Consider the following 19,864-nt stretch of genomic DNA (forward strand, 5'->3'; position numbering starts at 1 on the left):
TGATTAACTATCTGACATTATCCTTTAACCTGTTGAAATTGGTGGGCAAATATTAACTCTTGGGTGGCTGACCAGTGGAGTGCGCTGGACAGCTGCCCAAAAATTAGTTACTTCTTTGGGGAGATGGGCAAACAATTGGCAGGTGCCGTTTAATTTAGATAAGTAGTTAAAGTCGTGCACTCAATGATATGAAATAAGCAGAGAAATTACGGATTAATGGGAAAATACTGGCAATGACTGGAAAGGGATGTGGCAGTCAGATAGTAGATAAGTGTTGAGTGGACTAAGTGCCGGGCCTGCTCCGCTCAGGTTTTGAAGAGTTTGCTGTGGCCTAGCCAGCAGCCGCCAACAAATGGGTTTGTTTTTCATTTTAAAACGTGCTTTAATGTGGAGCCAGGAGAAATGGGAGCGCTCCTCCTAGTTCAACAGCGCTACTGCTGCTCAGCTCCCCTCCTGTTACCCTCCCCAACCTCTAGGACTTGCCCTAGGGCCACTCTCGGCTTGGCAAGTGATGCAAATTGGATCGGTCCACATGGACGACCTGCCCCCTGGAGGCCCGACACGCGCAGGCAGCTCACCTAATTTATTTAGATGAGGTCCGAGGCCCTATTTCGATCGGAGCTCGGGCTTACCTGTTTGGGCACAGGGATTGTTCCTACGCTATCTTTGCACTGGCCTACTGGCATGAACGAATCAGTCTTAAGGGACAGGGTGGTATTGTTGCAATAGAGCTTTATTTTTGGCGTCTTGAATAAAAACTAGTTTTTAAGCTTCAGGATATTTTGCCAAATGCCATTAATCCTTTGCATTTAGTGCTGCAGGTCCTGTTCAGTACTGTGCTATCCCCCTTTTGTGGCCTAGCTAATTTGGGGAAATAACCGTACGTCCCTTTGACAGCTAGAGTAGGAATTCCCCCTCACTGACTTTACACTTGTTGCATATCACCTGGAATTAACCGAAAAGCCTCCCTCCTATTTTAAGATTAAGGGGAGATTTAATAGAGGGCTTCAAAATTATGAGGGGTTTTGATAGAGTAAATAGGAAGAAACTGTTTCCACTGGCAGGAGAGTCGGTAACCAGAGGTCACAGATTTAAGATAATTGGCAAAAGAACCAGAGGGGAGATGAGGAGAATTTTTTTTTTTAACCCAGCAAGATGTTACAATATAGAATGCGCTGCCTGAAAGAGTGATGGAAGCGGATTTAATAATAACTTTCAAAAACGAATTGGATGAATACTTGAAGGAGAAAAATTTTCAGGGCTATTGGGAAAGATCAGGGGGAGTGGGATTAATTGGATAGCTCTTTTAAAGAGCCGGCACCGGCACGATGGGCCGAATGGCCTCTTGTCTTGTAAGATGCTATGATTCTATTCCCACACCAAGGCCTAGATTTTCAGTGTGCCGTGAGGCGGGCTTTTAGGTGTGCGGGGGCTAAAATCCCGAATTCGGGGGTCCCGACACCATCCCGCCCAAAACCTGCCTCCACGTAAGTTTCAAAGGAGGCGGGTACCCGCCCCGCACTGGGACCTGCCAACCCGAGGCGGGAAGGGATTAGTGCCAATTAACTGCCTATTAACAGGTAGTTAACACGCAGTTTTTAGCCTAATCCCTATTTTGAGGGGTGTCGTGTGGGATTCCCGATGGCTCCAAACCACGCCAGGTTAGAGCAGGCGGGCCATCGGGTTGAAGGACTTGGAGGGGTCGAGATGTCGGTGTTCAGGTGAGTGATGGGTGCATGAGTGCAAAGGTAAGTGTGTTTGGTGTGTCTAAAGTGTGTAAAGAAGTTTAAATTACCTGTACTTACCTTAACAGCCTTTCTTCCTCTAGGCGTCGGGAGTCCATCACTCAGCCGGCACTGAAAGCAAAATGGCTGTGAACTGTCAAAAGTGACAGCCTTAAGCTTTCAGTGCCGGTGAGAGTTCTAACTGAGTCTGCGTAGAAGGACTCGGGTTAGAAGTCAGACTGTCAGTGTTTGACAGCTTCAAACAGCTGTGAAACACTGATATTTCATCTGTCAAGACGTCTTGACAGATTAAATTTCAGTCTGTGACATCACCTGTTGCCGGGTGGCCCTTAATTGGCCTGCTGAGCCTGCTGGGCGGGCTCAACAAGGTCAATCAAGGGAAAATCGCGTGGATTGGCCGTACGTCGATGGAGGCGGGACTAAAACCCGAAAGTTGTAGTCCCGCCTCCTTCCCGACTGCTGAATGAAAATCCAGCCCCAACGCTCTTCATACTCACACTTGTTTTCCCTGTTCCTTCACCTATTTTTTGGTACAATGGTGCTGCCCTCCTACCAGCAGACTCATTAAGAGAAATAATACTACAGTTAAGTGAGCTCCATTCTACCAATAGACCACCAAGGCATATAATTAGTGGAAGCACCGCAGAAATCTGGAAGTAAAAGGAATAAAAAATACTATGCGAAACTGCTAAATGGAGAACCCAGTGCTTCAGAGCTAAGCATGTTGCAAGAGGGTTCTTTTTCCTGAACCACCAGTTTTCTCACCTCCTCTACTGACTAACTCTTGTTGGCCGCAGCATCTCTGTGGTACCTGGTCCAAGTGCCATCCACCATGCCTGGGCCGAGTCAGTTGATTGCCTGGGCTTCCAGCTAGCCTGAGCCTGTCCTTAAGATGCTCTTGCCAGTGGTGGTCATTGGATAGTGATGAAAAGTAGAAACCCTGGCTGATTATTTTCTCTCCCCCCACTTACCATCCTACCCCCATCCCATGGCCCCAAACACTCCTTCCAGGTGAAACAGCGATTTACTTGTACTTCTTTCAATTTCGTATACTGTATTCGCTGCTCACAATGCGGTCTCCTCTACATTGGAGAGAACAAATACAGATTGGGTGATCGCTTTACGGAACATCTCCGTTCAGTCCTCAAGTGTGATCCTGAGCTTTCGGTCGCTTGCCATTTTAATTCTCCATCCCACTCCCACTCTGACCTCTCTGTCCTTGGCCTCCAACACGGTTCCAATGAAGCTCAGTGGAAGCGTGAAAGACAACACCACTTCGATTGGGTACTTTACAACCTCCGGACTCGAGAGTTCAACAACTTCAGATCATAACCACTGCTCCCATTTTTTCGGACAGCAGGTTCTGGTAATGGTTCGATTGTTCCCATTTACACCTTCTCCAGATCCATCTTTGTTTCTTTACTTGTCCCATTACCAACCCCTTTTGCCTCACACCATCATCCCTTTTGTCATTCAATCTCTCCTGCCTTCCACCCTATCACAGACCTTCCCCTTTGTTCTTTCCTCCCCTCCCCCTTTTTCCTGTCTCTGTACTTGCTTAAAAACCAGTTACATCTCTAACTTTTTTCAGTTCTGATGAAAGGTCATCGACCTGAAACGTTAACTCCGTTTCTCTCTCCACAGATGCTGGCTGACCCGCTGAGCGTTTCCAGCATTCTCTGTTTTTATTTTACTCTAGATTACTAGTCCAGTAACATAACCGGTTGCCACCGTACACTTTAACACTTTTTTTATATTTAACCCCAAGTAAAAAGCCTGAGTGCAAATGAGTGAGAGAGACTCGGATTCAAATTTTGGTCACTTCGGTGCTAAACTGCTCTTGTTGCATTGATATATTTTAAAACTGCTTATTAAAATGTCAGGTGTGCTGCTCTTGTACTGCAAAGCATCTTAATGGATGTTCCTTTGTTCAGGGAGACATCGGTGGCCAGAAGACACTCCAGAAAAAATGGACCTCCTTCCTCAAAGCCCGTTTGGTGTGCGCTGACAAGGGCAATGAGATGTATTTTGATAAGATTCACGATGTCTTTACTCTGCAATCCGACCCGGATGACACAAGTTCCACCGTTTTCTACGGAGTCTTTTCCACGAAATGGTAAGTAAGCCGATTTGGATAGCACAACACAGCTCTCATTACCATACCCAATTTGCAAGTCTTTTACCCGACTTTGCTCCTTTGCTCCTTTTGCCCCGCGGCACCATTACAGTTTTCTGCTTTCTTGAAGGCGCTGGTATTTGCTAGGGTGTGACTCCATGTGGCCACTCTTTGGGAGTCTGGGTAGTGAGTGTTGGCAGACGATTCTGTCCTGGATAAACCATCACCCCAAGCCCACCTCACCAGGTAGCCATGCGCATGCTTCCCGAGTTCAATCCCTCCCATAGGGGAAGGGGAAAATAGAATACGAAAGTAAACTTGCAGCAAACATAAAGACAGACTGCAAAAGCTTTTATCGGTATATCAGGAGGAAAAGACTGGTAAAATCCCAAGTCGGTCCCTTGCAGTCCGATTCGGGAGAATATATAATGGAGAATAAGGAAATGGCAGACCAATTAAACTCATACTTTGGTTCTGTATTCACAAAGGAGGACACAAATAACCTCCCAGGAATATCGGCAAACATAGGGACTAATGAGAGGGAGGAGCTGACAGAAATTAGTATCTCTAGGGATATGGTGTTGGGTAAGTTGAGGGGACTGAAGGCCGACAAATCCCCGGGGCCTGATAAACTACATCCTAGGGTACTTAAGGAGGTGGCCCTGGAGATAGCAGATGCTCTAAGGATCATCTTCCGGAACTCCATTGACTCGGGAACAGTACCCGTGGATTGGAGGGTAGCTAATGTTACCCCAATATTTAAAAAGGGGGGTAGAGAGATGTGGTAAACCACTGTTTGTATTCCTGTTTGTCCTGTTTGTATTCCACTGTGTACATGCCTGGACATGCCTCGGCTGACTCCTCCCACAGGTCCTAGTATAAAGGTGACTGCTCCCCAGCCCTTAGTATCATGGACCGGTCGACCACGCGAGGCAGACCTCCATTCTGTTGTTAATAAAAGCCTTTGGTTACTCTTCTAACTCTCAGTCTTTTATGAGTAATTGATAGCGCATCAAGAGAAAGCAGGGAATTATAGACCAGTAAGCCTTACATCGGTTGTGGGCAAAATGCTAGAGTCCATTATTAAGGATAAAATAGCGGAGCACTTGACAAATGGGGAAAGGATCGGACAGAGTCAACATGAATTTACAAAGGGTAAATCGTGTTTGACTAATCTGCTGGAATTTTTTGAGGAAGTAACTGGTAAAATAGATGGGGGAGAGCCAGTGGATGTGGTGTACCTTGACTTCCAGAAAGCCTTCGATAAGGTTCCACACAAAAGATTATCATGCAAAATTAAGGCTCATGGAATTGGGGGCAAAGTATTAACGTGGATAGAGAACTGGCTGGCGGATAGAAAACAGAGAGTTGGAATAAACGGCTCGTTTTCGGAGTGGCAGGCAGTGACCAGCGGGGTGCCGCAAGGATCTGTCCTGGGACCCCAGCTGTTCACAATATATATAAATGATCTGGATCAGGGAATTGGATGCAATATTTCCAAATTCGCTGACGACACTAAACTAGGAGGAGGGGTGGGCTCTGATGAGGATGTCAGGAGGCTACAGTGCGATTTGGACAGGTTGGGGGAATGGGCGGATACGTGGCAGATGCACTATAATGTGGATAAATGCGAGGTTATCCACTTTGGGGGTAAAAACAGGAGGGTAGATTATTATCTAAATGGCAATAGATTGGGAGATGGGGAAGTGCAGAGGGACCTGGGTGTTCTTGTGCACCAGTCACTGAAGGAGAGCATGCAGGTGCAACAGGCGATTAAGAAGGCAAATGGTATGTTGGCCTTCATATCAAGGGGGTTCGAGTATAGGAATAGGGATACCTTACTACAGCTGTACAAGGTGCTGGTGAGACCGCATCTGGAGTATTGTGTACAGTTTTGGTCGCCCCATCTGCGGAAGGATGTTCTTGCCATGGAAAGAGTGCAACGGCGATTCACCAGGCTGATACCTGGAATGGCGGGAATGACCTACGAAGAGAGATTAAATAGTTTGGGCTTGTACTCACTGGAGCTTAGAAGATTGAGAGGGGATCTCATCGAAACATATAAAATTATGGCAGGCCTGGACAGGCTGAATTCAGAGAGAATGTTTCCAATGGCCGGGGAGCACAGAACCAGGGGCCACAGTCTAAAAATAGCGGGCAAATCATTTAAAACAGAGATGAGGAAGAATTTCTTCACTCAAAGAGTGGTGAGCCTGTGGAATTCCCTGCCACAGAGGGCTGTGAAGGCTAATTCAACAAATATTTTCAAGAGAGAATTGGATATATTTCTGAAGGCTAAGGGGATTAAGGGTTACGGAGAAAAGGCGGGGACGGGGTACTGAACTGGTAAGATCAGCTATGATCTCAGACGAAGATCAGCCATGATCTCATTGAATGGCGGAGCAGGCTCGAAGGGCCGAATGGCCTACTCCTGTTCCTATCTCTATGTTTCTATGTTTCATAGTGGAACGAACCCTTTTCTCATTCCTTCAAAATTAGAAGGGCTTTTGGTAGAATAAATAAGGAGAAACTGTTTCCAGTAGCTGGTGATTCAGTACCAGAGGACACAGATTGAAGGTAATTGGCAAAAGAACCAGAGGGGAGGCGAGAATTTTTTTTACGCAGTGTTATGATCTGGAATGCACTGCCTGAAAGGGTGGTGGAAGCAGATTCAATAGTAACTTTCAAAAGGGAATTGCATATATACATGAAAGAGAAAAGTTTGCAGGGCTATGGGGAAAGAGCAGGGGAGTGGGACTAATTGGAGAGCTGGCACAGACACAATGGGCTGAATGGCCGCCTTCTGTGCTGTAAGAGTCTACTCTTGAGCTAGGTAAAGTAGATTAAAATATAAACAGCTGATCTAAACATAATGTGAGCTGTAATTATCTGTTTCAAGGCACTGCTAAGATCTTGCAACCATTAGAGACTGGATGCAGTGATGGGAGAACTGTAGGATTTTCTGAGTGGATGAGCTAAGATGGGCCAAATGGTCTTCCTCAGCTGTGTCTATCCAGTGACTTCCAGCTGTTATGTAGAGGCAGCGACCGGCAATCAGAATCGCATTAAATGGTATTGTGCTTCTTGTTTAGATTTCACAGTCAAATGAATAATTTAAATGTTGCATCATTTTTTAATTGTTTTTCCTTTGCGTCTATGGTTTATAGAACTACTGACCAAGCTGAACAAAGCAAACTCTGGCAAACCAGTCAGCGTGTTATCAAGATCCAGGCATTCTCTCGTTAAAGTCAGTTGTCCCAGGTTTCCCTCCTCGCGCAGTGGTGGTGGATCTTTAGCATGGTGGGATTCTGGGCTGTCTGTCTGCCTGCCCTTTGCCTAAACCCTTGACCCCAGCCCGTTTCCTGGAGCCAAGGTAATTGAGGCGTTTAGGGCAGATGCCAGTGCCATTTTGGCACCTCTGGGGTTCCTGTCTCGTTTTGAGGGGAGGGGTGTAGTGAAATTGCTGCAGCACCTTCAGACATTATGGAATTGAACTGTCCAATTCCTTTATCGATGCTTTATGTCAGTCGTAGCTCAGTGGTAGCACCCTCGCCTCTGCGTTGGAAGGTCGTGGGTTCATAGTCCCACTCCAGAGATTTCAGCACATAATCTAGGCTGACACTCTAGTGCAGTATTGAGGAAGTGATGTCTTTCAGATGAGACGCTAAATTGAGGCCCCGTCTTCCCTCTCAGGTGGAAGCAAAAGATCCCATGACACTATTCGAAGAACAGCGGGGGAGTTCTCCCCGATGTCCTGGCCAACATTTATCCCTCAACCTATACCTACAACAAATTACCTGGTTATTATTGCATTACTATTTGTGGGAGCTTGCTGTGTGCAAATTGGCTTCCACGTTTCCTACATTACAACAGTGACCACTTCAAAAAGTACTTCATTGGCTGCAAAGCACTTTGGGACGTCCTGAGGTCGTGAAAGGCATGGGAGGATTCAGGAAAGAGTTAATTTAAAAGCAGCACGAGAAATGTCAAGGCTCCAGATCAGAGCAGAGTTTTGGGTAAAAATATGCAAAGTGGGTCAGAAAGAGACAGAGAGAGTAACAAAGGTAATAGGGCATCAGTGACTACGGTGACGTCAGGGAAAAATAGAAAAAAGTCTGAATGTGCGAAGCATTTGCAACAATATAGATGAATTAATAGCACAGAAAGAAATGAATAGGTTTGATCTAATAGCCATTACGGAGATGTGGTTGCAAAGTGACCAAGGTTTGGAACTAAATATTCCAGGATACTTAACTTTTAGAAGAGATAGGCAAAATGAAAAAGGAGGATGGGTAGCCCTGATAATAAAGGATGGGGTAAAGACAGTAGAGAGAAAGGATCTTAGCTCCGAAAATCAAGAAGTAGAATCAGTTTGGGTGGAGCTAAGAAGGTGCAGAAAACATTGGTGGGAGTTGTTTATAGGCCCCCAAACAGTAGTTGTAATGTAGGGCAGAGTATAAATCAGGAAATTAGAGGCGCATGTAACAAGGGTAATACAGCAATCATGGGGGACTTTAATCTACATATAGACAGGGCAAACCAAATTTACAGTAATAGTGTGGAGGACGAATTCATGGAATGTATACAAGATAGTTTTCTAGATCAGTATGTTGAGGAACCAACGAGGGAAACAGGCTATTTTAGATCTAGTATTGTGCAATGAGAAAGGGTTAATTAATAACCTTGTAGTAAAGGGAAGAGTGACCATAATAATATGATAGAATTTTACATTAAGTTCGAAAGTGATTTAGTTAAATCCGAAACTAGGGTCTTAAATCTAAACAAAGCAAACTACGTAGGTATGAGGGCTCAGTTGGCTAAGGTAGATTGGGAAACTACATTATAAGGTATGACAGTAGATAAGCAATGACTAGCATTTAAAGAATTAATACAGAATTTACAGCAAATATACATTCCTTTAAGGCACAAAAACCCCACTGGAAAAGTGGTCCAACCGTGGCTAACAAGAGAAGTTAAAGATAGTATTAGATCAAAGGAAGAGGCTTATAATGTGCCAAAAAGAGCAGTAAGCCTGAGGATTGGGAGAATTTTAGAATTCAGCAAAGGAGGACCAAATAATTGATAAAGGGAAAATTGAATGAGTGTAAACTAGCGAGAGACATAAAAACAGGCTGTAAAAGCTTCTATAGGTATGTAAAAAGGAAGAGATTAGTGAAAGTAAATGTGGGTCCCTTATAGGCTGAGACAGGATAAATTATAATGGGGAATAAGGAAATGGTAGAGAAATTAAATGAATACTTTGGCCGCGATTTTGCAAATAGATGCAGCTTGGGAGCGGATCAGCTGGTTTCCAGGTTCCAGTCTCGCCCCCTACTGCATCCGGCCCACGGGCGTGATTTTACGTCGATTGGCCTTGTTAAGCCCGCCCTGCGGGCTTGCCCGCCAATTAAGAGGAAGCCAGTCAGATGACGTCATCTGCCGGTTTTCTTAAAGGGACCACGCACAATTTTTTTTGACAGCTCATTCCTCAGTGTTTGACAGCATTGAGGTGAGCTCTTGCACCCAGGCTCTCCAATGACTCCCTCCATAGGCTAGAACAGATGGCAGCTGCAGGTGAGGTTACAAAAGCAATCTGTAACTGGTGAGAGAGGTTCTCCCAATGAGGTATGACTAGACAGCCAATTCAAAACTTGTTACCTACAAAAAAGTGTAAATGCATTAAAAATGATTTTCCCAACATTTTCTTACCTCTGAAACTCACCAGTGCACCATTGGATCCTTCACACCACTTCTGCAGCTGTCATCAATGCAGAAACATTACAGCAGACTCACAACACATCACACTTACCCGAGGCAGAAGCGGCAAAATTGAAAAAGAGCCTGTTAACAAGAATCAAGTACCTGTTAACAGGCAGGTAAGTGGCTATAATCTTCTTCCCACCGCTAGGTGTCTGGTCCATGTGCAAATCGGAGACCCGACACTTGGGAAGATTGATTGGAGGCGGGTTGACAGCGGGTTTCCTAACCGCTGTCAATCTTTGCGATTTTGACAGCGGTCCCACCTCCAATCCCGCACTCTGAGGACCGGCAAACTTCCGGCCTTTGTGCCTGTCTTCACAGAAGAAGACGCAAAAAACCTCCTGGAAATAATGGAGAACCAAGGGTCTAGCGAGAATAAGGAACTGAAAGAAATTAGTATTAGTAAAAAAAAAAGTACTGGAGAAATTAATGGGATTGAAAGCTGATAAATCCCCTGGACCTGATGGCCTACATCCTAGGGTTTTGAAAGAGGTGGCTATAGAGATAGTGGATGCATTGGTTGTCATCTTCTAAAATTCCATAGATTGTAGAACGGTTCCCGCAGATTGGAAGGTAGCAAATGTAACCCCACTATTTAAGAAAGGAGGGAGAGAGAAAACAGGGAACTACAGACCAGTTAGCCTGACATCAGTAATAGAGAAAATGCTAGAATCTATGAGTAAGGATGTGGTAACAGGGCACTTAGAAAATAATAATAGGATTGGGCAGAGTCAACACAGATTTAGGAAAGGGAAATCGTGTTTGACAAATCTGTTCGAGATTTTTGAGGTTGTAACTAGCAGAATAGATAAGGGGGAACCAGTGGATGTGGTGTATTTGGATTTTTAGAAGGCATTCGATAAGGTGCCACACAAGAGGTTATTAAACAAAATTAGAGCTCATGGGATTGGGGGTAATATACTAGCATGGATTGAGGATTGGTTAACAGACAGAAAACAGAGAGTAGGAATAAATGGGTCATTTTCGGGTTGGCAGGTTGTAACTAGTAGGGTACTGCAAGGATCAGTGCTTGGGCCTCAGCTATTCACAATCTATATCAATGATTTTGGATGAGGGGACCAAATGTAGTACAGGAAACTTTGTGCTATCCGGCACCCACGGGACCGAGCTACTGCCGTTGCCTCAAAACTTCCGGATAGACCAGCGTCAATGTTATCAGATAGGAGCTTTTCATCTCCGTATCTGACAACAAAGACTGTTGCTTAGCAACAGCTTGTCAGCACTCGGCCCGTGGCTTGGAAGCGTCTCTGAAGCTGTTGCTAAGATACAGAGACACTTTCTAGAGCCTGCCGTGTCTGACCACAAACACTGTTGCTCAGCAACAGCTTGTAAACACTCGGCCCAGTAGCTTGGAAGCGTCTCTGAAGCTGTTGCTAAGCTACAAAGACGCTTTCCAGAGCCTGCCTGTGAAAAGAATGTTAGGAGAAGAAAAAAAAACAAACCAAAACGGCTGCTGATTTCTGCCATTAGATCGAAGTTGCCGGACATTCAACCTCCGGATAGCACAATGTTTCCTGTATATCCAAGTTTGCTGATGTTACAAAGCTCAAAGCTGGGTGGGAATATCAGGTGTGAGGAGGATCCAAAGAGGCTTCAAGGGGATATAGACAGGCCAAGTGAGTGGGCAAGAACATGGCAAATAGAATATAATGTGAAGAAATGTGAAGTTATCTATTTTGGTAGGAAAAATAGAAAAGCAGAGTATTTTTTAAATGGTGAGAGATTGGGAAATGTTGTTGTTCAGAGGGACCTGGGAGTCCTTGTACACAAATCACTGAAAGTTAACATGCAGGTTCAGCAAGCAATTAGGAAAGCAAATGGTATGTTGGCCTTTATTACAAGAGGATTTGAGTGTAAGAGTAAAGATGTCTTCCTGCAATTATATAGGGCCCTGGTGAGACCACACCTGGAGTACTGTGCACAGTTTTGGTTTCCTTACCTAAGAAAGGATATACTTGCCATAGAGGGAGTGCAACGAAGGTTCACCAGACTGGTTCCTGGGATGGGGGGATTGTCCTATGAGGACAGATTGAGTCGACTAGGCCTATATTCTCTAGAGTTCAGAAGAATGAGAGGTGATCTCATTGAAACATACAAAATTCTTACAGGGCTTGACAGGATAGATGCAGGGAGGATGGTTCCCCTGACTGGGGAGTCTAGAACCAGGGGTCACAGTCTCAGAATAAGGGGTCGGCCATTTAGGACTGAAATGAGGGGAAATGTCTTCACTCGGAGGGTGGTGAATCTTTGGAATTCTCCACCCCAGAGGGCTGTGGGGGCTCAGTCATTGAGTATATTCAAGACCGAGATCAATAAATGTTTGGATTTTAAGGGAATCAAGGAATATGAGGATAGTGCAGGAAAGTGAAGTTGAGGTAGAAGAGCAGCCATGATCTTATCCCTGCTCCTATTTCTTATGTTCTTATAAATCCAAGTTCTTGCTTTCTACTTCTTTATTCCAAATCTATGTCCAGTGTGTTGGGAGTCCCTTCCTTGATTTTAAATGTTTGTATCATGTTTGTCTTTTTTCTGCGTATATTTCCAGGCGAAAGAAATCTGAGCCACCGTAGTTGTTCTGCACAGTGCTGAGATCTAGGTAAAGAAATGAGAGGCCCACATGCTTTTGCAAAGCACTGTGCAAAGGAGGATGTTGGGCGTTGGCTTAGAAGGTGGGGGGGACAACTATACCAGCTATCACAACTAACCAACTGAGATGCTCATTATAGCTCATTTGTTGCCCCACTTTAAATCAAAAAACATTTTGACTAAAATCGGAGGCAATAAAAGCCTAGATCTGCACTCGCCTGGTTCCGTCCTTATCTATCTAATTGTAACCAGAGAATCACCTGCAACGGCTTCTCTTCTCGCTCCCGCATCATTACCTCTGGTGTCCCCCCAAGGATCGATCCTTGGCCCCCTCCTATTTCTCATCTGCATGTTGCCCCTTGGTGACATCATCCAAAAACACAGCGTCAGTTCCCACATGTACGCTGACGACATCCAGCTCTACCTCACTGCTTTTTCTCTCAACCCCTCCACGGTCTCTAAATTGTCAGACTGTTTGTCTGACATTCAGTTCTGGATGAGCAAAAATTTTCTCCAATTAAATATTGGGAAAACCGAAGCTATTGTTTTTTGTCTCTGCCACAAACTCCGTTCCCTAGCCACTGACTCCATCCCTCTCCCCAACATCTGTCTGAGGCTGAACCACACTGTTCGCAACCTTGGTGTCATATTTGACCCTGAAATGAGCTTCCGACCACATATCCGCAGCATAACAAAGACCGCCTACTTCCACCTCTGTAACATCGCCTGTCTCCGCCCTTGCCTCAGCTCATCCCCTGCCGAAACCCTCATCCATGCCTTTGTTACCTCTAGACTTGACTATTCTAACGCACTCCTGCCTGGCCTCCCACATTCCACCCTCCGTAAACTTGACGTCATCCAAAACTTGGCTGCCCGTGTCCTAACTCGCACCAAGTCCCATTCGCCCATCACCCCGGTGCTCGCTGACCTACATTGGTTCCCGGTTAAGCAGCGCCTCGATTTCAAAATTCTCATCCTTGTTTTCAAATCCCTCCATGGCCTCGCCCCTCCCTATCTCTGTAATCTCCTTCAGCCCCACAACCCCCCGAGATATCTGCACTCCTCTAATTCTGCCCTCTTGAGGATCCCTGATTATAATCACTCAACTATTGGTAGCCGTTCCTTCTGTTGCCTCGGCCCTAAGCTCTGGAATTCCGTGCCTAAACCTCTCCGCATCTCTACCTCTCTTTCCTCCCTTAAGACGCTCCTTAAAACCTACCTCTTTGACCAAGCTTTTGGTCACCTGTCCTGATTTATCCTTATGTGGATCAGTCAAATTTTTTGTCTTAAAATGCTCCTGTGCAGCGCCTTGGGACGTTTTACTACGTTAAAGGCGCTATATAAATACGAGTTGTTGTTGTTGTTGTAGATCTGTCGGTGCAGTGGCACTGGCAGGAGTGTGGCACGCAGGAACACCCAGTAGCCACTTGGCTCCTACTCTGATCCTGCTCCAAATCCTGGGATGGTGGGTGGTTCGTTTAAATAATAGGGGCGGGGCAACAGAGGCTCCCACCCCACTGAGACGTTGGCATCTTGGAGCGGCACCTTGCTACTCTAAGAGGAGCAGCCAGCGTCTTGGGATTCGGCTCAAGATAATGGTGTGCCAATATTTTTTTTTTACTTTGGCTGCGATTTTTCTGTTCGAGGTGACTTGGGTGCGGGACAGCTGCCTTCCGGGTTCCAGTCCCACTCCCAACGACATCAGACGCACAAACGTGATTTTGCGTCATTTGGCTTTTTTAAGCCCGCCCTGCGGGCTTGCCAGCCAATTAAGAGGAAGCCGGTGTCAGATGACGTCAGTTGATGATGCGTCATCTGCCGGTTTTCTTAACAGCTTTTTTTGACAGCTGATTTCTCAGTGTTTTGACAGCATTGAGGTGTTGCAAACACTAACAATCACTGTACAAAGGTAAGCTCTTGCACTCAGGCTCTTCAGTGACTCCCTCCTTAGGCTAGAACAGATGGCAGCTGCAGGTGAGGTTACGGAAATGATGGGGGTGATTTTGCCAATGGGTTGGTGCGTTGGAGGTGGGACTGCTGCTTGTCGGGTTTTAGTCTCGCCTCCATTGACTTGTGGCCAATCCATGCTATTTTCCCTTGATTGACCTTGTTAAGCCCGCCCAGCGGGCTTAACAGGCCAATTAAGGGAAAGCCGGTGACAGAGAACGTTAGCGTATGACGTTTCATCTGTCAAAAATTTTTGACAGATGAATTTTCATCGTTTGACAGCTTTGAGAAGCTGTCAAACACTGACATTCTCTGTTGTTTGGTGAATTCTTGTACTCAAGACTCACAAAACCTATTTTCTGAGCAGAAAGCAGATGGCTGTTGCATCGGAGATTGCAGCAGCCATTCTGTCATCTCTGCCGTGGAGATGCCGGAGCCTCCGGATCCCCAACGATTGAAGCCTGCAGGAAGAAACAAAGGTAAGGAAACTTTTTCTAACACTTTTCACTCACCTCACATACCTCTCCACACTTGCACCCATCACTCACCTCCATAGCGTACTTTTGGACTCCTCTCACCCCCGCAACCCACTGCTCACCTCGCTGACCCTGGCGGCGTTTCCCGACATCGGGAAGCCCGCATCTCTGATGGAAAAATGAGGATAATCCTCTTCTTCTTCTTCTTAGGCAGTCCCTCGGAACCGAGGATGACTTGCTTCCACATTAAAAATTAGTTTGCAGGTGACTGATGAGTCCAATGTGGGACCTACAGTCTCTGTCACAGGTGGGGCAGACGGTGGTTGAAGGGGCGGGTGGGTGGGGTGCTTGGGTTGACGTGCGCTCCTTGCGCTGCCTGCGCTTGGCTTCCGCTTGCTCCCGGCGAAGAGACTCGAGGTGTTTGGCGCCTTCCCGGATGCTTCTCCTCCACTTTGTGCGGTCTTGGGCCAGGGATTCCCAGGTGTCAGTGGGGATGTTACACTTTTTCAAGGAGGCTTTGAGGGTGTCCTTGAAGCGTTTCCTCTGCCCACCTGGGGCTCTCTTGCCGTGCCGGAGCTCCGAGTAGAGCACTTGTTTTGGGAGTCTCGTATCGGGCATGCGGACAATGTGACCCGTCCATCGGAGCTGATTGAGCGTGGTCAGAGCTTCGATGCTGGGGATGTTGGCCTGAGCAAGAACACTGACGTTGGTGCGCCTATCCTGCCAACGGATTTGCAGGATCTTGCGGAGGCAGCGTTGGTGATACCTCTCCAGTGCTTTGAGGTGCCTGCTGTACATGGTCCATGTCTCTGAGGCATACAGCAGACTTAACTGCCTGTTAACAGGCAGTTAAGTGGCTGTAATCCCCTTCCCGCCTCCAGGAGATGGGACCCGGCGCGGGTTGGGTACTCGCCCCCTGGGAAGATGGCACAGAGGCGGATTGGGGGCGGGATGGGTATCCGCCCCCAGATCTTGCCATTTTCCCGGCAGTCCCGCCTCCAAACCTGCCTCCCCAGGGCTGGCAAAATCGCCCCCGATCTCTCACTTGTGAGAGAGGTTCTCCCAATGAGGTGGGACTACTCATCAAAACTTGTTACCTACAGAAAAGTGTAAATGCATTAAAAATGATTTTTCCAACATTATCTTACCTTTGAAACTCACCAGTGCACCATTGGATCCTTCACACCACTTCTGCAGCTATCACCAATGCAGAAACATTACAGTAGACCTATACAGCACGCCACACTTACCTGGCGTGGTGTCCGGACGTTGGGAAGCCCGCAGTAGAACTGTCAAAATTGCAAAAAGCCTCTTAACTGCCTGTTAACAACCTGTTAACAAGCAGTTAAGTGGCTATAACCTTCTTTCCGCTGCTAGGTGTCGGGTCCATGCACAAATCGGGGACCTGACACTTGGGAAGATTGATTGGAGGCGGGTTGACAGCGGGTTTCTGACCCACTGTCAATCTTTGCAATTCTGCCGGATGTCCCACCTCCAAACCCGCCCCCCGAGCGCCGGCAAAATTCCGGCCTTTGTCTCTGAAAGTACGGAAGGTCCAGTGCACTTCCCCAGGATCCGGATTTTTGTTCCTAGTATAAAGGGATAGAATACTGGTGGATCTGGGTATTGCCCAGTTCTTCCCCCTCCTCCCCCTGGGAATTACCCTGGAATTGCACTTAGAACAGTGTGCAATTTCTGGGCTAATATCACCAATTAGAGTCTTCGAGTCTCTTAGAGACTCTCTCTGTTGCTTCTTATGAGTACTCTGAATCTGTTCTCCCTCCCCCATCTCTGTTGTCCTTTGCGATCTCTGCCCTACACTATGATGTACTTTGAGCATTGCCCTTGCTCTGTTTGTAACCTCCAACAAAATATTTCCATTTAGGCAAGCTGTGCTATGTTATTTTGTCTGTGGTGTGTATGTAAATTAAATATTTTCTCCATGCCGCCTCTGTTTTGACTGCCGTGTTTGGCGCCCAGGTGGCTTAGTAGCATCTGGCTGTAGGTGGTTGGGATGCTGAGCTGTAGTTTAATCCATTGCTGACATAGGGCTGAGGCATAAAAATGGTGGTGTGATTTTTTTTTAAACCTTTTTCCCTACCTGATTTTCTCTGGTCCTGCTCCTCCTCATCTGAAGGTGCTATCTATTGCCGGGGTACAGTTCCTCAGGTTCTAGCTGCCCTTTAGTACCTCGTCCGAATCTATAATTGTTTTGTGTGTAAGGCCGGGCAGGCTATTTGATTGGGAATAGTGGAGCGACATCACAGCCAAGGCCAATCCTGTCCTCTGTTCACAAATGCCTTTTCTAGCGAGGCAGTGGTGGAGGGGGGGGGGAGGGATTCACTGTGAAGCTGTTGTGAAAGGTGTATTTAAGAATGTGAGAGATATTAAACCTTCGTAGTGACATTTTGTTAATAACTATCATTTATAGCATGACTTAAGAAAGGCGGGATTCTGCAGCTCAAGCTGCTTAGAAAGGAGCTTTCCGGTTTGTGAGATTTGATGCTGGTTACTTTGACACTGCATTCAAAACACTGTTGCAGCATTTTTGTTTCCGATTTCCAGCATTTGCAGTTTTTTTCTTTTTATTTGTTGTGTCAAAGTTGCCTGTTACGCTTTCTGAAATGAGAAACCCTCCTTCTCATTTTCTGGGTTTCGGAGCTTGTTTGCGTTAAACCCGTCTTCAGCTTAAAATTGTGAGGCTATAATGTGGAAGCTGTCTCTGAAGGCAGAAGTAGTACTCAAAGTAGTTGCAGAACTGAAAATGTTCACTTCCTAGGTGATGCTGTTTTCTCACTGCTTGTCATGGCCCAGTGGTAGCATACTCACCTATGAGTCAGAAGGTTGTGGGTTCAAGTCCCATTGCATGAATGGGTACTTGAGTGAAGTAACCAGGAGTGTTGGTCATCTGTGGGACTATATTCCAGAAAAGGGCAGGGGACAATTACTATTTTCTTGCAAAGAGATCATCTGTTATTCTACAAAGGAGAGGAATCATCTGGATAGTTCTAGTGTGGAAGAAATTAAATACCTTCTTTGTTCATTCTTGGGATGTGGGCGTCACTGAAAAAGCCGCCATTTAATACTCATCCGTAATTCCCATAGAAGTTGATGATATAACTGAGTGACTTGCTTGGCCACTTCAGTGAGCAGTTAAGAGCCAACCACGTTGGTGTGAACATAAGAAATAGGAGCAGGAGTTGACCATTTGGCCCCTCGGGCCTGCTCCGCCATTCAATAAGATCATGGCTGATCTTCGACCTCAACTCCACTTTCCCGCCCTATCCCCATATCCCTTGATTCCCCTAGTACCCAAAAATCTATCGCTCTCAGTCTTGAATATACTCAATTACTGAGCATCCACAGCCCTCTGGGGTAGAGAATTCCAAAGATTCACCACCCTCTGAGTGAAGAAATTCCTCCTCATCTCAGCCGTGTGTGGGACTGGAGTCACACATAGGCCAGACCAGGTAAGGACAGCAGGTTTCCAGTTGGGTTTTTGTGATACTCCAATAGCCACATGCTCATTATTTTACTGTTACCAGCTTTTTATTTCAAGATTTTTTTTTAAACTGGTCAAATTCTAAAACTGCCTTGCTGGTACTTTGAACTCAAGTTTTCTGGCCTTTTGTTCCAGGCCTCTGGATTACTATAACCACTACACTACCGTACACAATAATTTCCTCCCCTCCCCACTGTCAAGTACCCAAGAGGTAGGGCCTATTCAGAGCACACTGGCACTTGTAATCAGATCTTTGGCTTAGGCAGATGTTAGGTTTGCTCTGGCAAGTGTAAATTGTAACACAGCTGCAGAAAGCGCACTCTGCTGAAAATTTGGAAAGGAGTGGGGTCCAATCCTCTTTTTAACAGGAAGTAGAGCAATGCTGTAGCACCCATTATCAGGAAGCTGAAGACAGTCTAAACCTCTCCTGAACTAGGGTCTGAAAATCAGCCAATTGCTTTCTTAAAAATCGTCATTATTTTCTGCTGAAATCTAATTTTATCCTTTCGTGTCCCTTCATGTTGTGGCGCCACTACTATCTACATTGACTGTATAGTATGCTCGGAGCTCTCAGTGTTGTGGAATCTGTCTCAGTTTATATTGTGTGGCAGATTTCATACTTCTGATGGCAAGGAAGCAATAACGTGGTTTGATTTGTGGTCACAACTTTCACTTGCTGGACCTTGACGCTCCCTGAAAACAAGAATGGCAGCCAGCATCACTACCTGTTCACATCTGCCTTTGGCACTGTAGTGTATGTACCCGTCTACCTTTAAGGGAACTATTGAATGTAACCGTTCACCTTTAAGGGAACTACTTTCGGTGTGGCACTATTTGTTTGGCTTCTGTATACTGTAATACCGATAGTGACCACACCAGTATATAAGTGTTGTAGCAGGATTTCTGGGGCAGATTCGCCCGGACCTTCGAATAGTAAAGACCTGTTTTGTTTGTTACTTCTGAAGTCTGTGTATTTATTAACTGCACAACCCACAGACTTTACAGGCACCACTGAGGGTCTCCTGGAAACTCACCTCAAGATGATTCCTGGGTCTTCTGGTTCCAGCAGCATCACCCCGTTTATAGTACTCCATGCGGTACTGAGGGAGTGAGAGTGATTTCTCCCCTGTGTCCTGGCCAATATTTATCCCTCAACCAACATCACTAATAACAGCTTATCTGGTCATTTATGTCTTTGCGGTTTGTGTGCAAATTGGTTGCTGCGTTTCCCTATATTACAACAGCGACTATACTTCATTGGTTTTGGATGCCCTGAGGTTATGAAAGGTGCTATATAAATGTGAGTTCTTTCAAGGCGTTACTGCCATGTGCAGTGCTAAATTTTGGTGAACAAAAGTTATCTGCTTCTCGGGTTCCATTTCACCGTGTACAGCAATCTTTGTAAGTGTGGTGGTCTGTCAATCCTTCACTGAGATGTTGTCATTGTATAGCAGTAGAATGTCTAGCTGACCAGTTTAATAATTAGTGCACTAGATCAGTCAACACATGGCTGGCTGGTTTCATTCCTCTGCAGATGAGGCGACCTGGAATATTGTGAATAAATTCAAGATCAGATTTAAGGTAATTGGCAAAAGAACCAGAGGCAGGGTGAGGAGCAAGTTATGTTCTGAAACGCACTGCCTGAAAGGGTGGTGGAAGCAGAGAAATATAGTAACTTTCTAAAGGGGAATTGGATAAATACTTTAAGGAG

At 45.9% G+C, this 19,864-nt stretch overlaps 1 protein-coding gene across 3 annotated transcripts in view; it reads left to right on the plus strand.

Moving 5' to 3' along the window:
- The window catches only part of LOC147123778 (semaphorin-4F-like), a 428,228-nt gene that overhangs the window by 354,744 nt on the left and 53,620 nt on the right, over positions 1–19,864 (plus strand). For all 3 annotated transcript variants that reach the window (XM_085975913.1, XM_085975908.1, XM_085975919.1), the window contains one exon: positions 3,680–3,861. In XM_085975913.1, coding sequence (XP_085832039.1) covers positions 3,680–3,861 — 182 coding nt within the window. The remainder of the gene's footprint in view (positions 1–3,679; positions 3,862–19,864) is intronic.

Source organism: Somniosus microcephalus, chromosome 2 (genome assembly GCF_052327205.1).
Source record: "Somniosus microcephalus isolate GS21.2 chromosome 2, FLI_Smic_1.0, whole genome shotgun sequence".
NCBI lineage: Eukaryota > Metazoa > Chordata > Chondrichthyes > Squaliformes > Somniosidae > Somniosus > Somniosus microcephalus.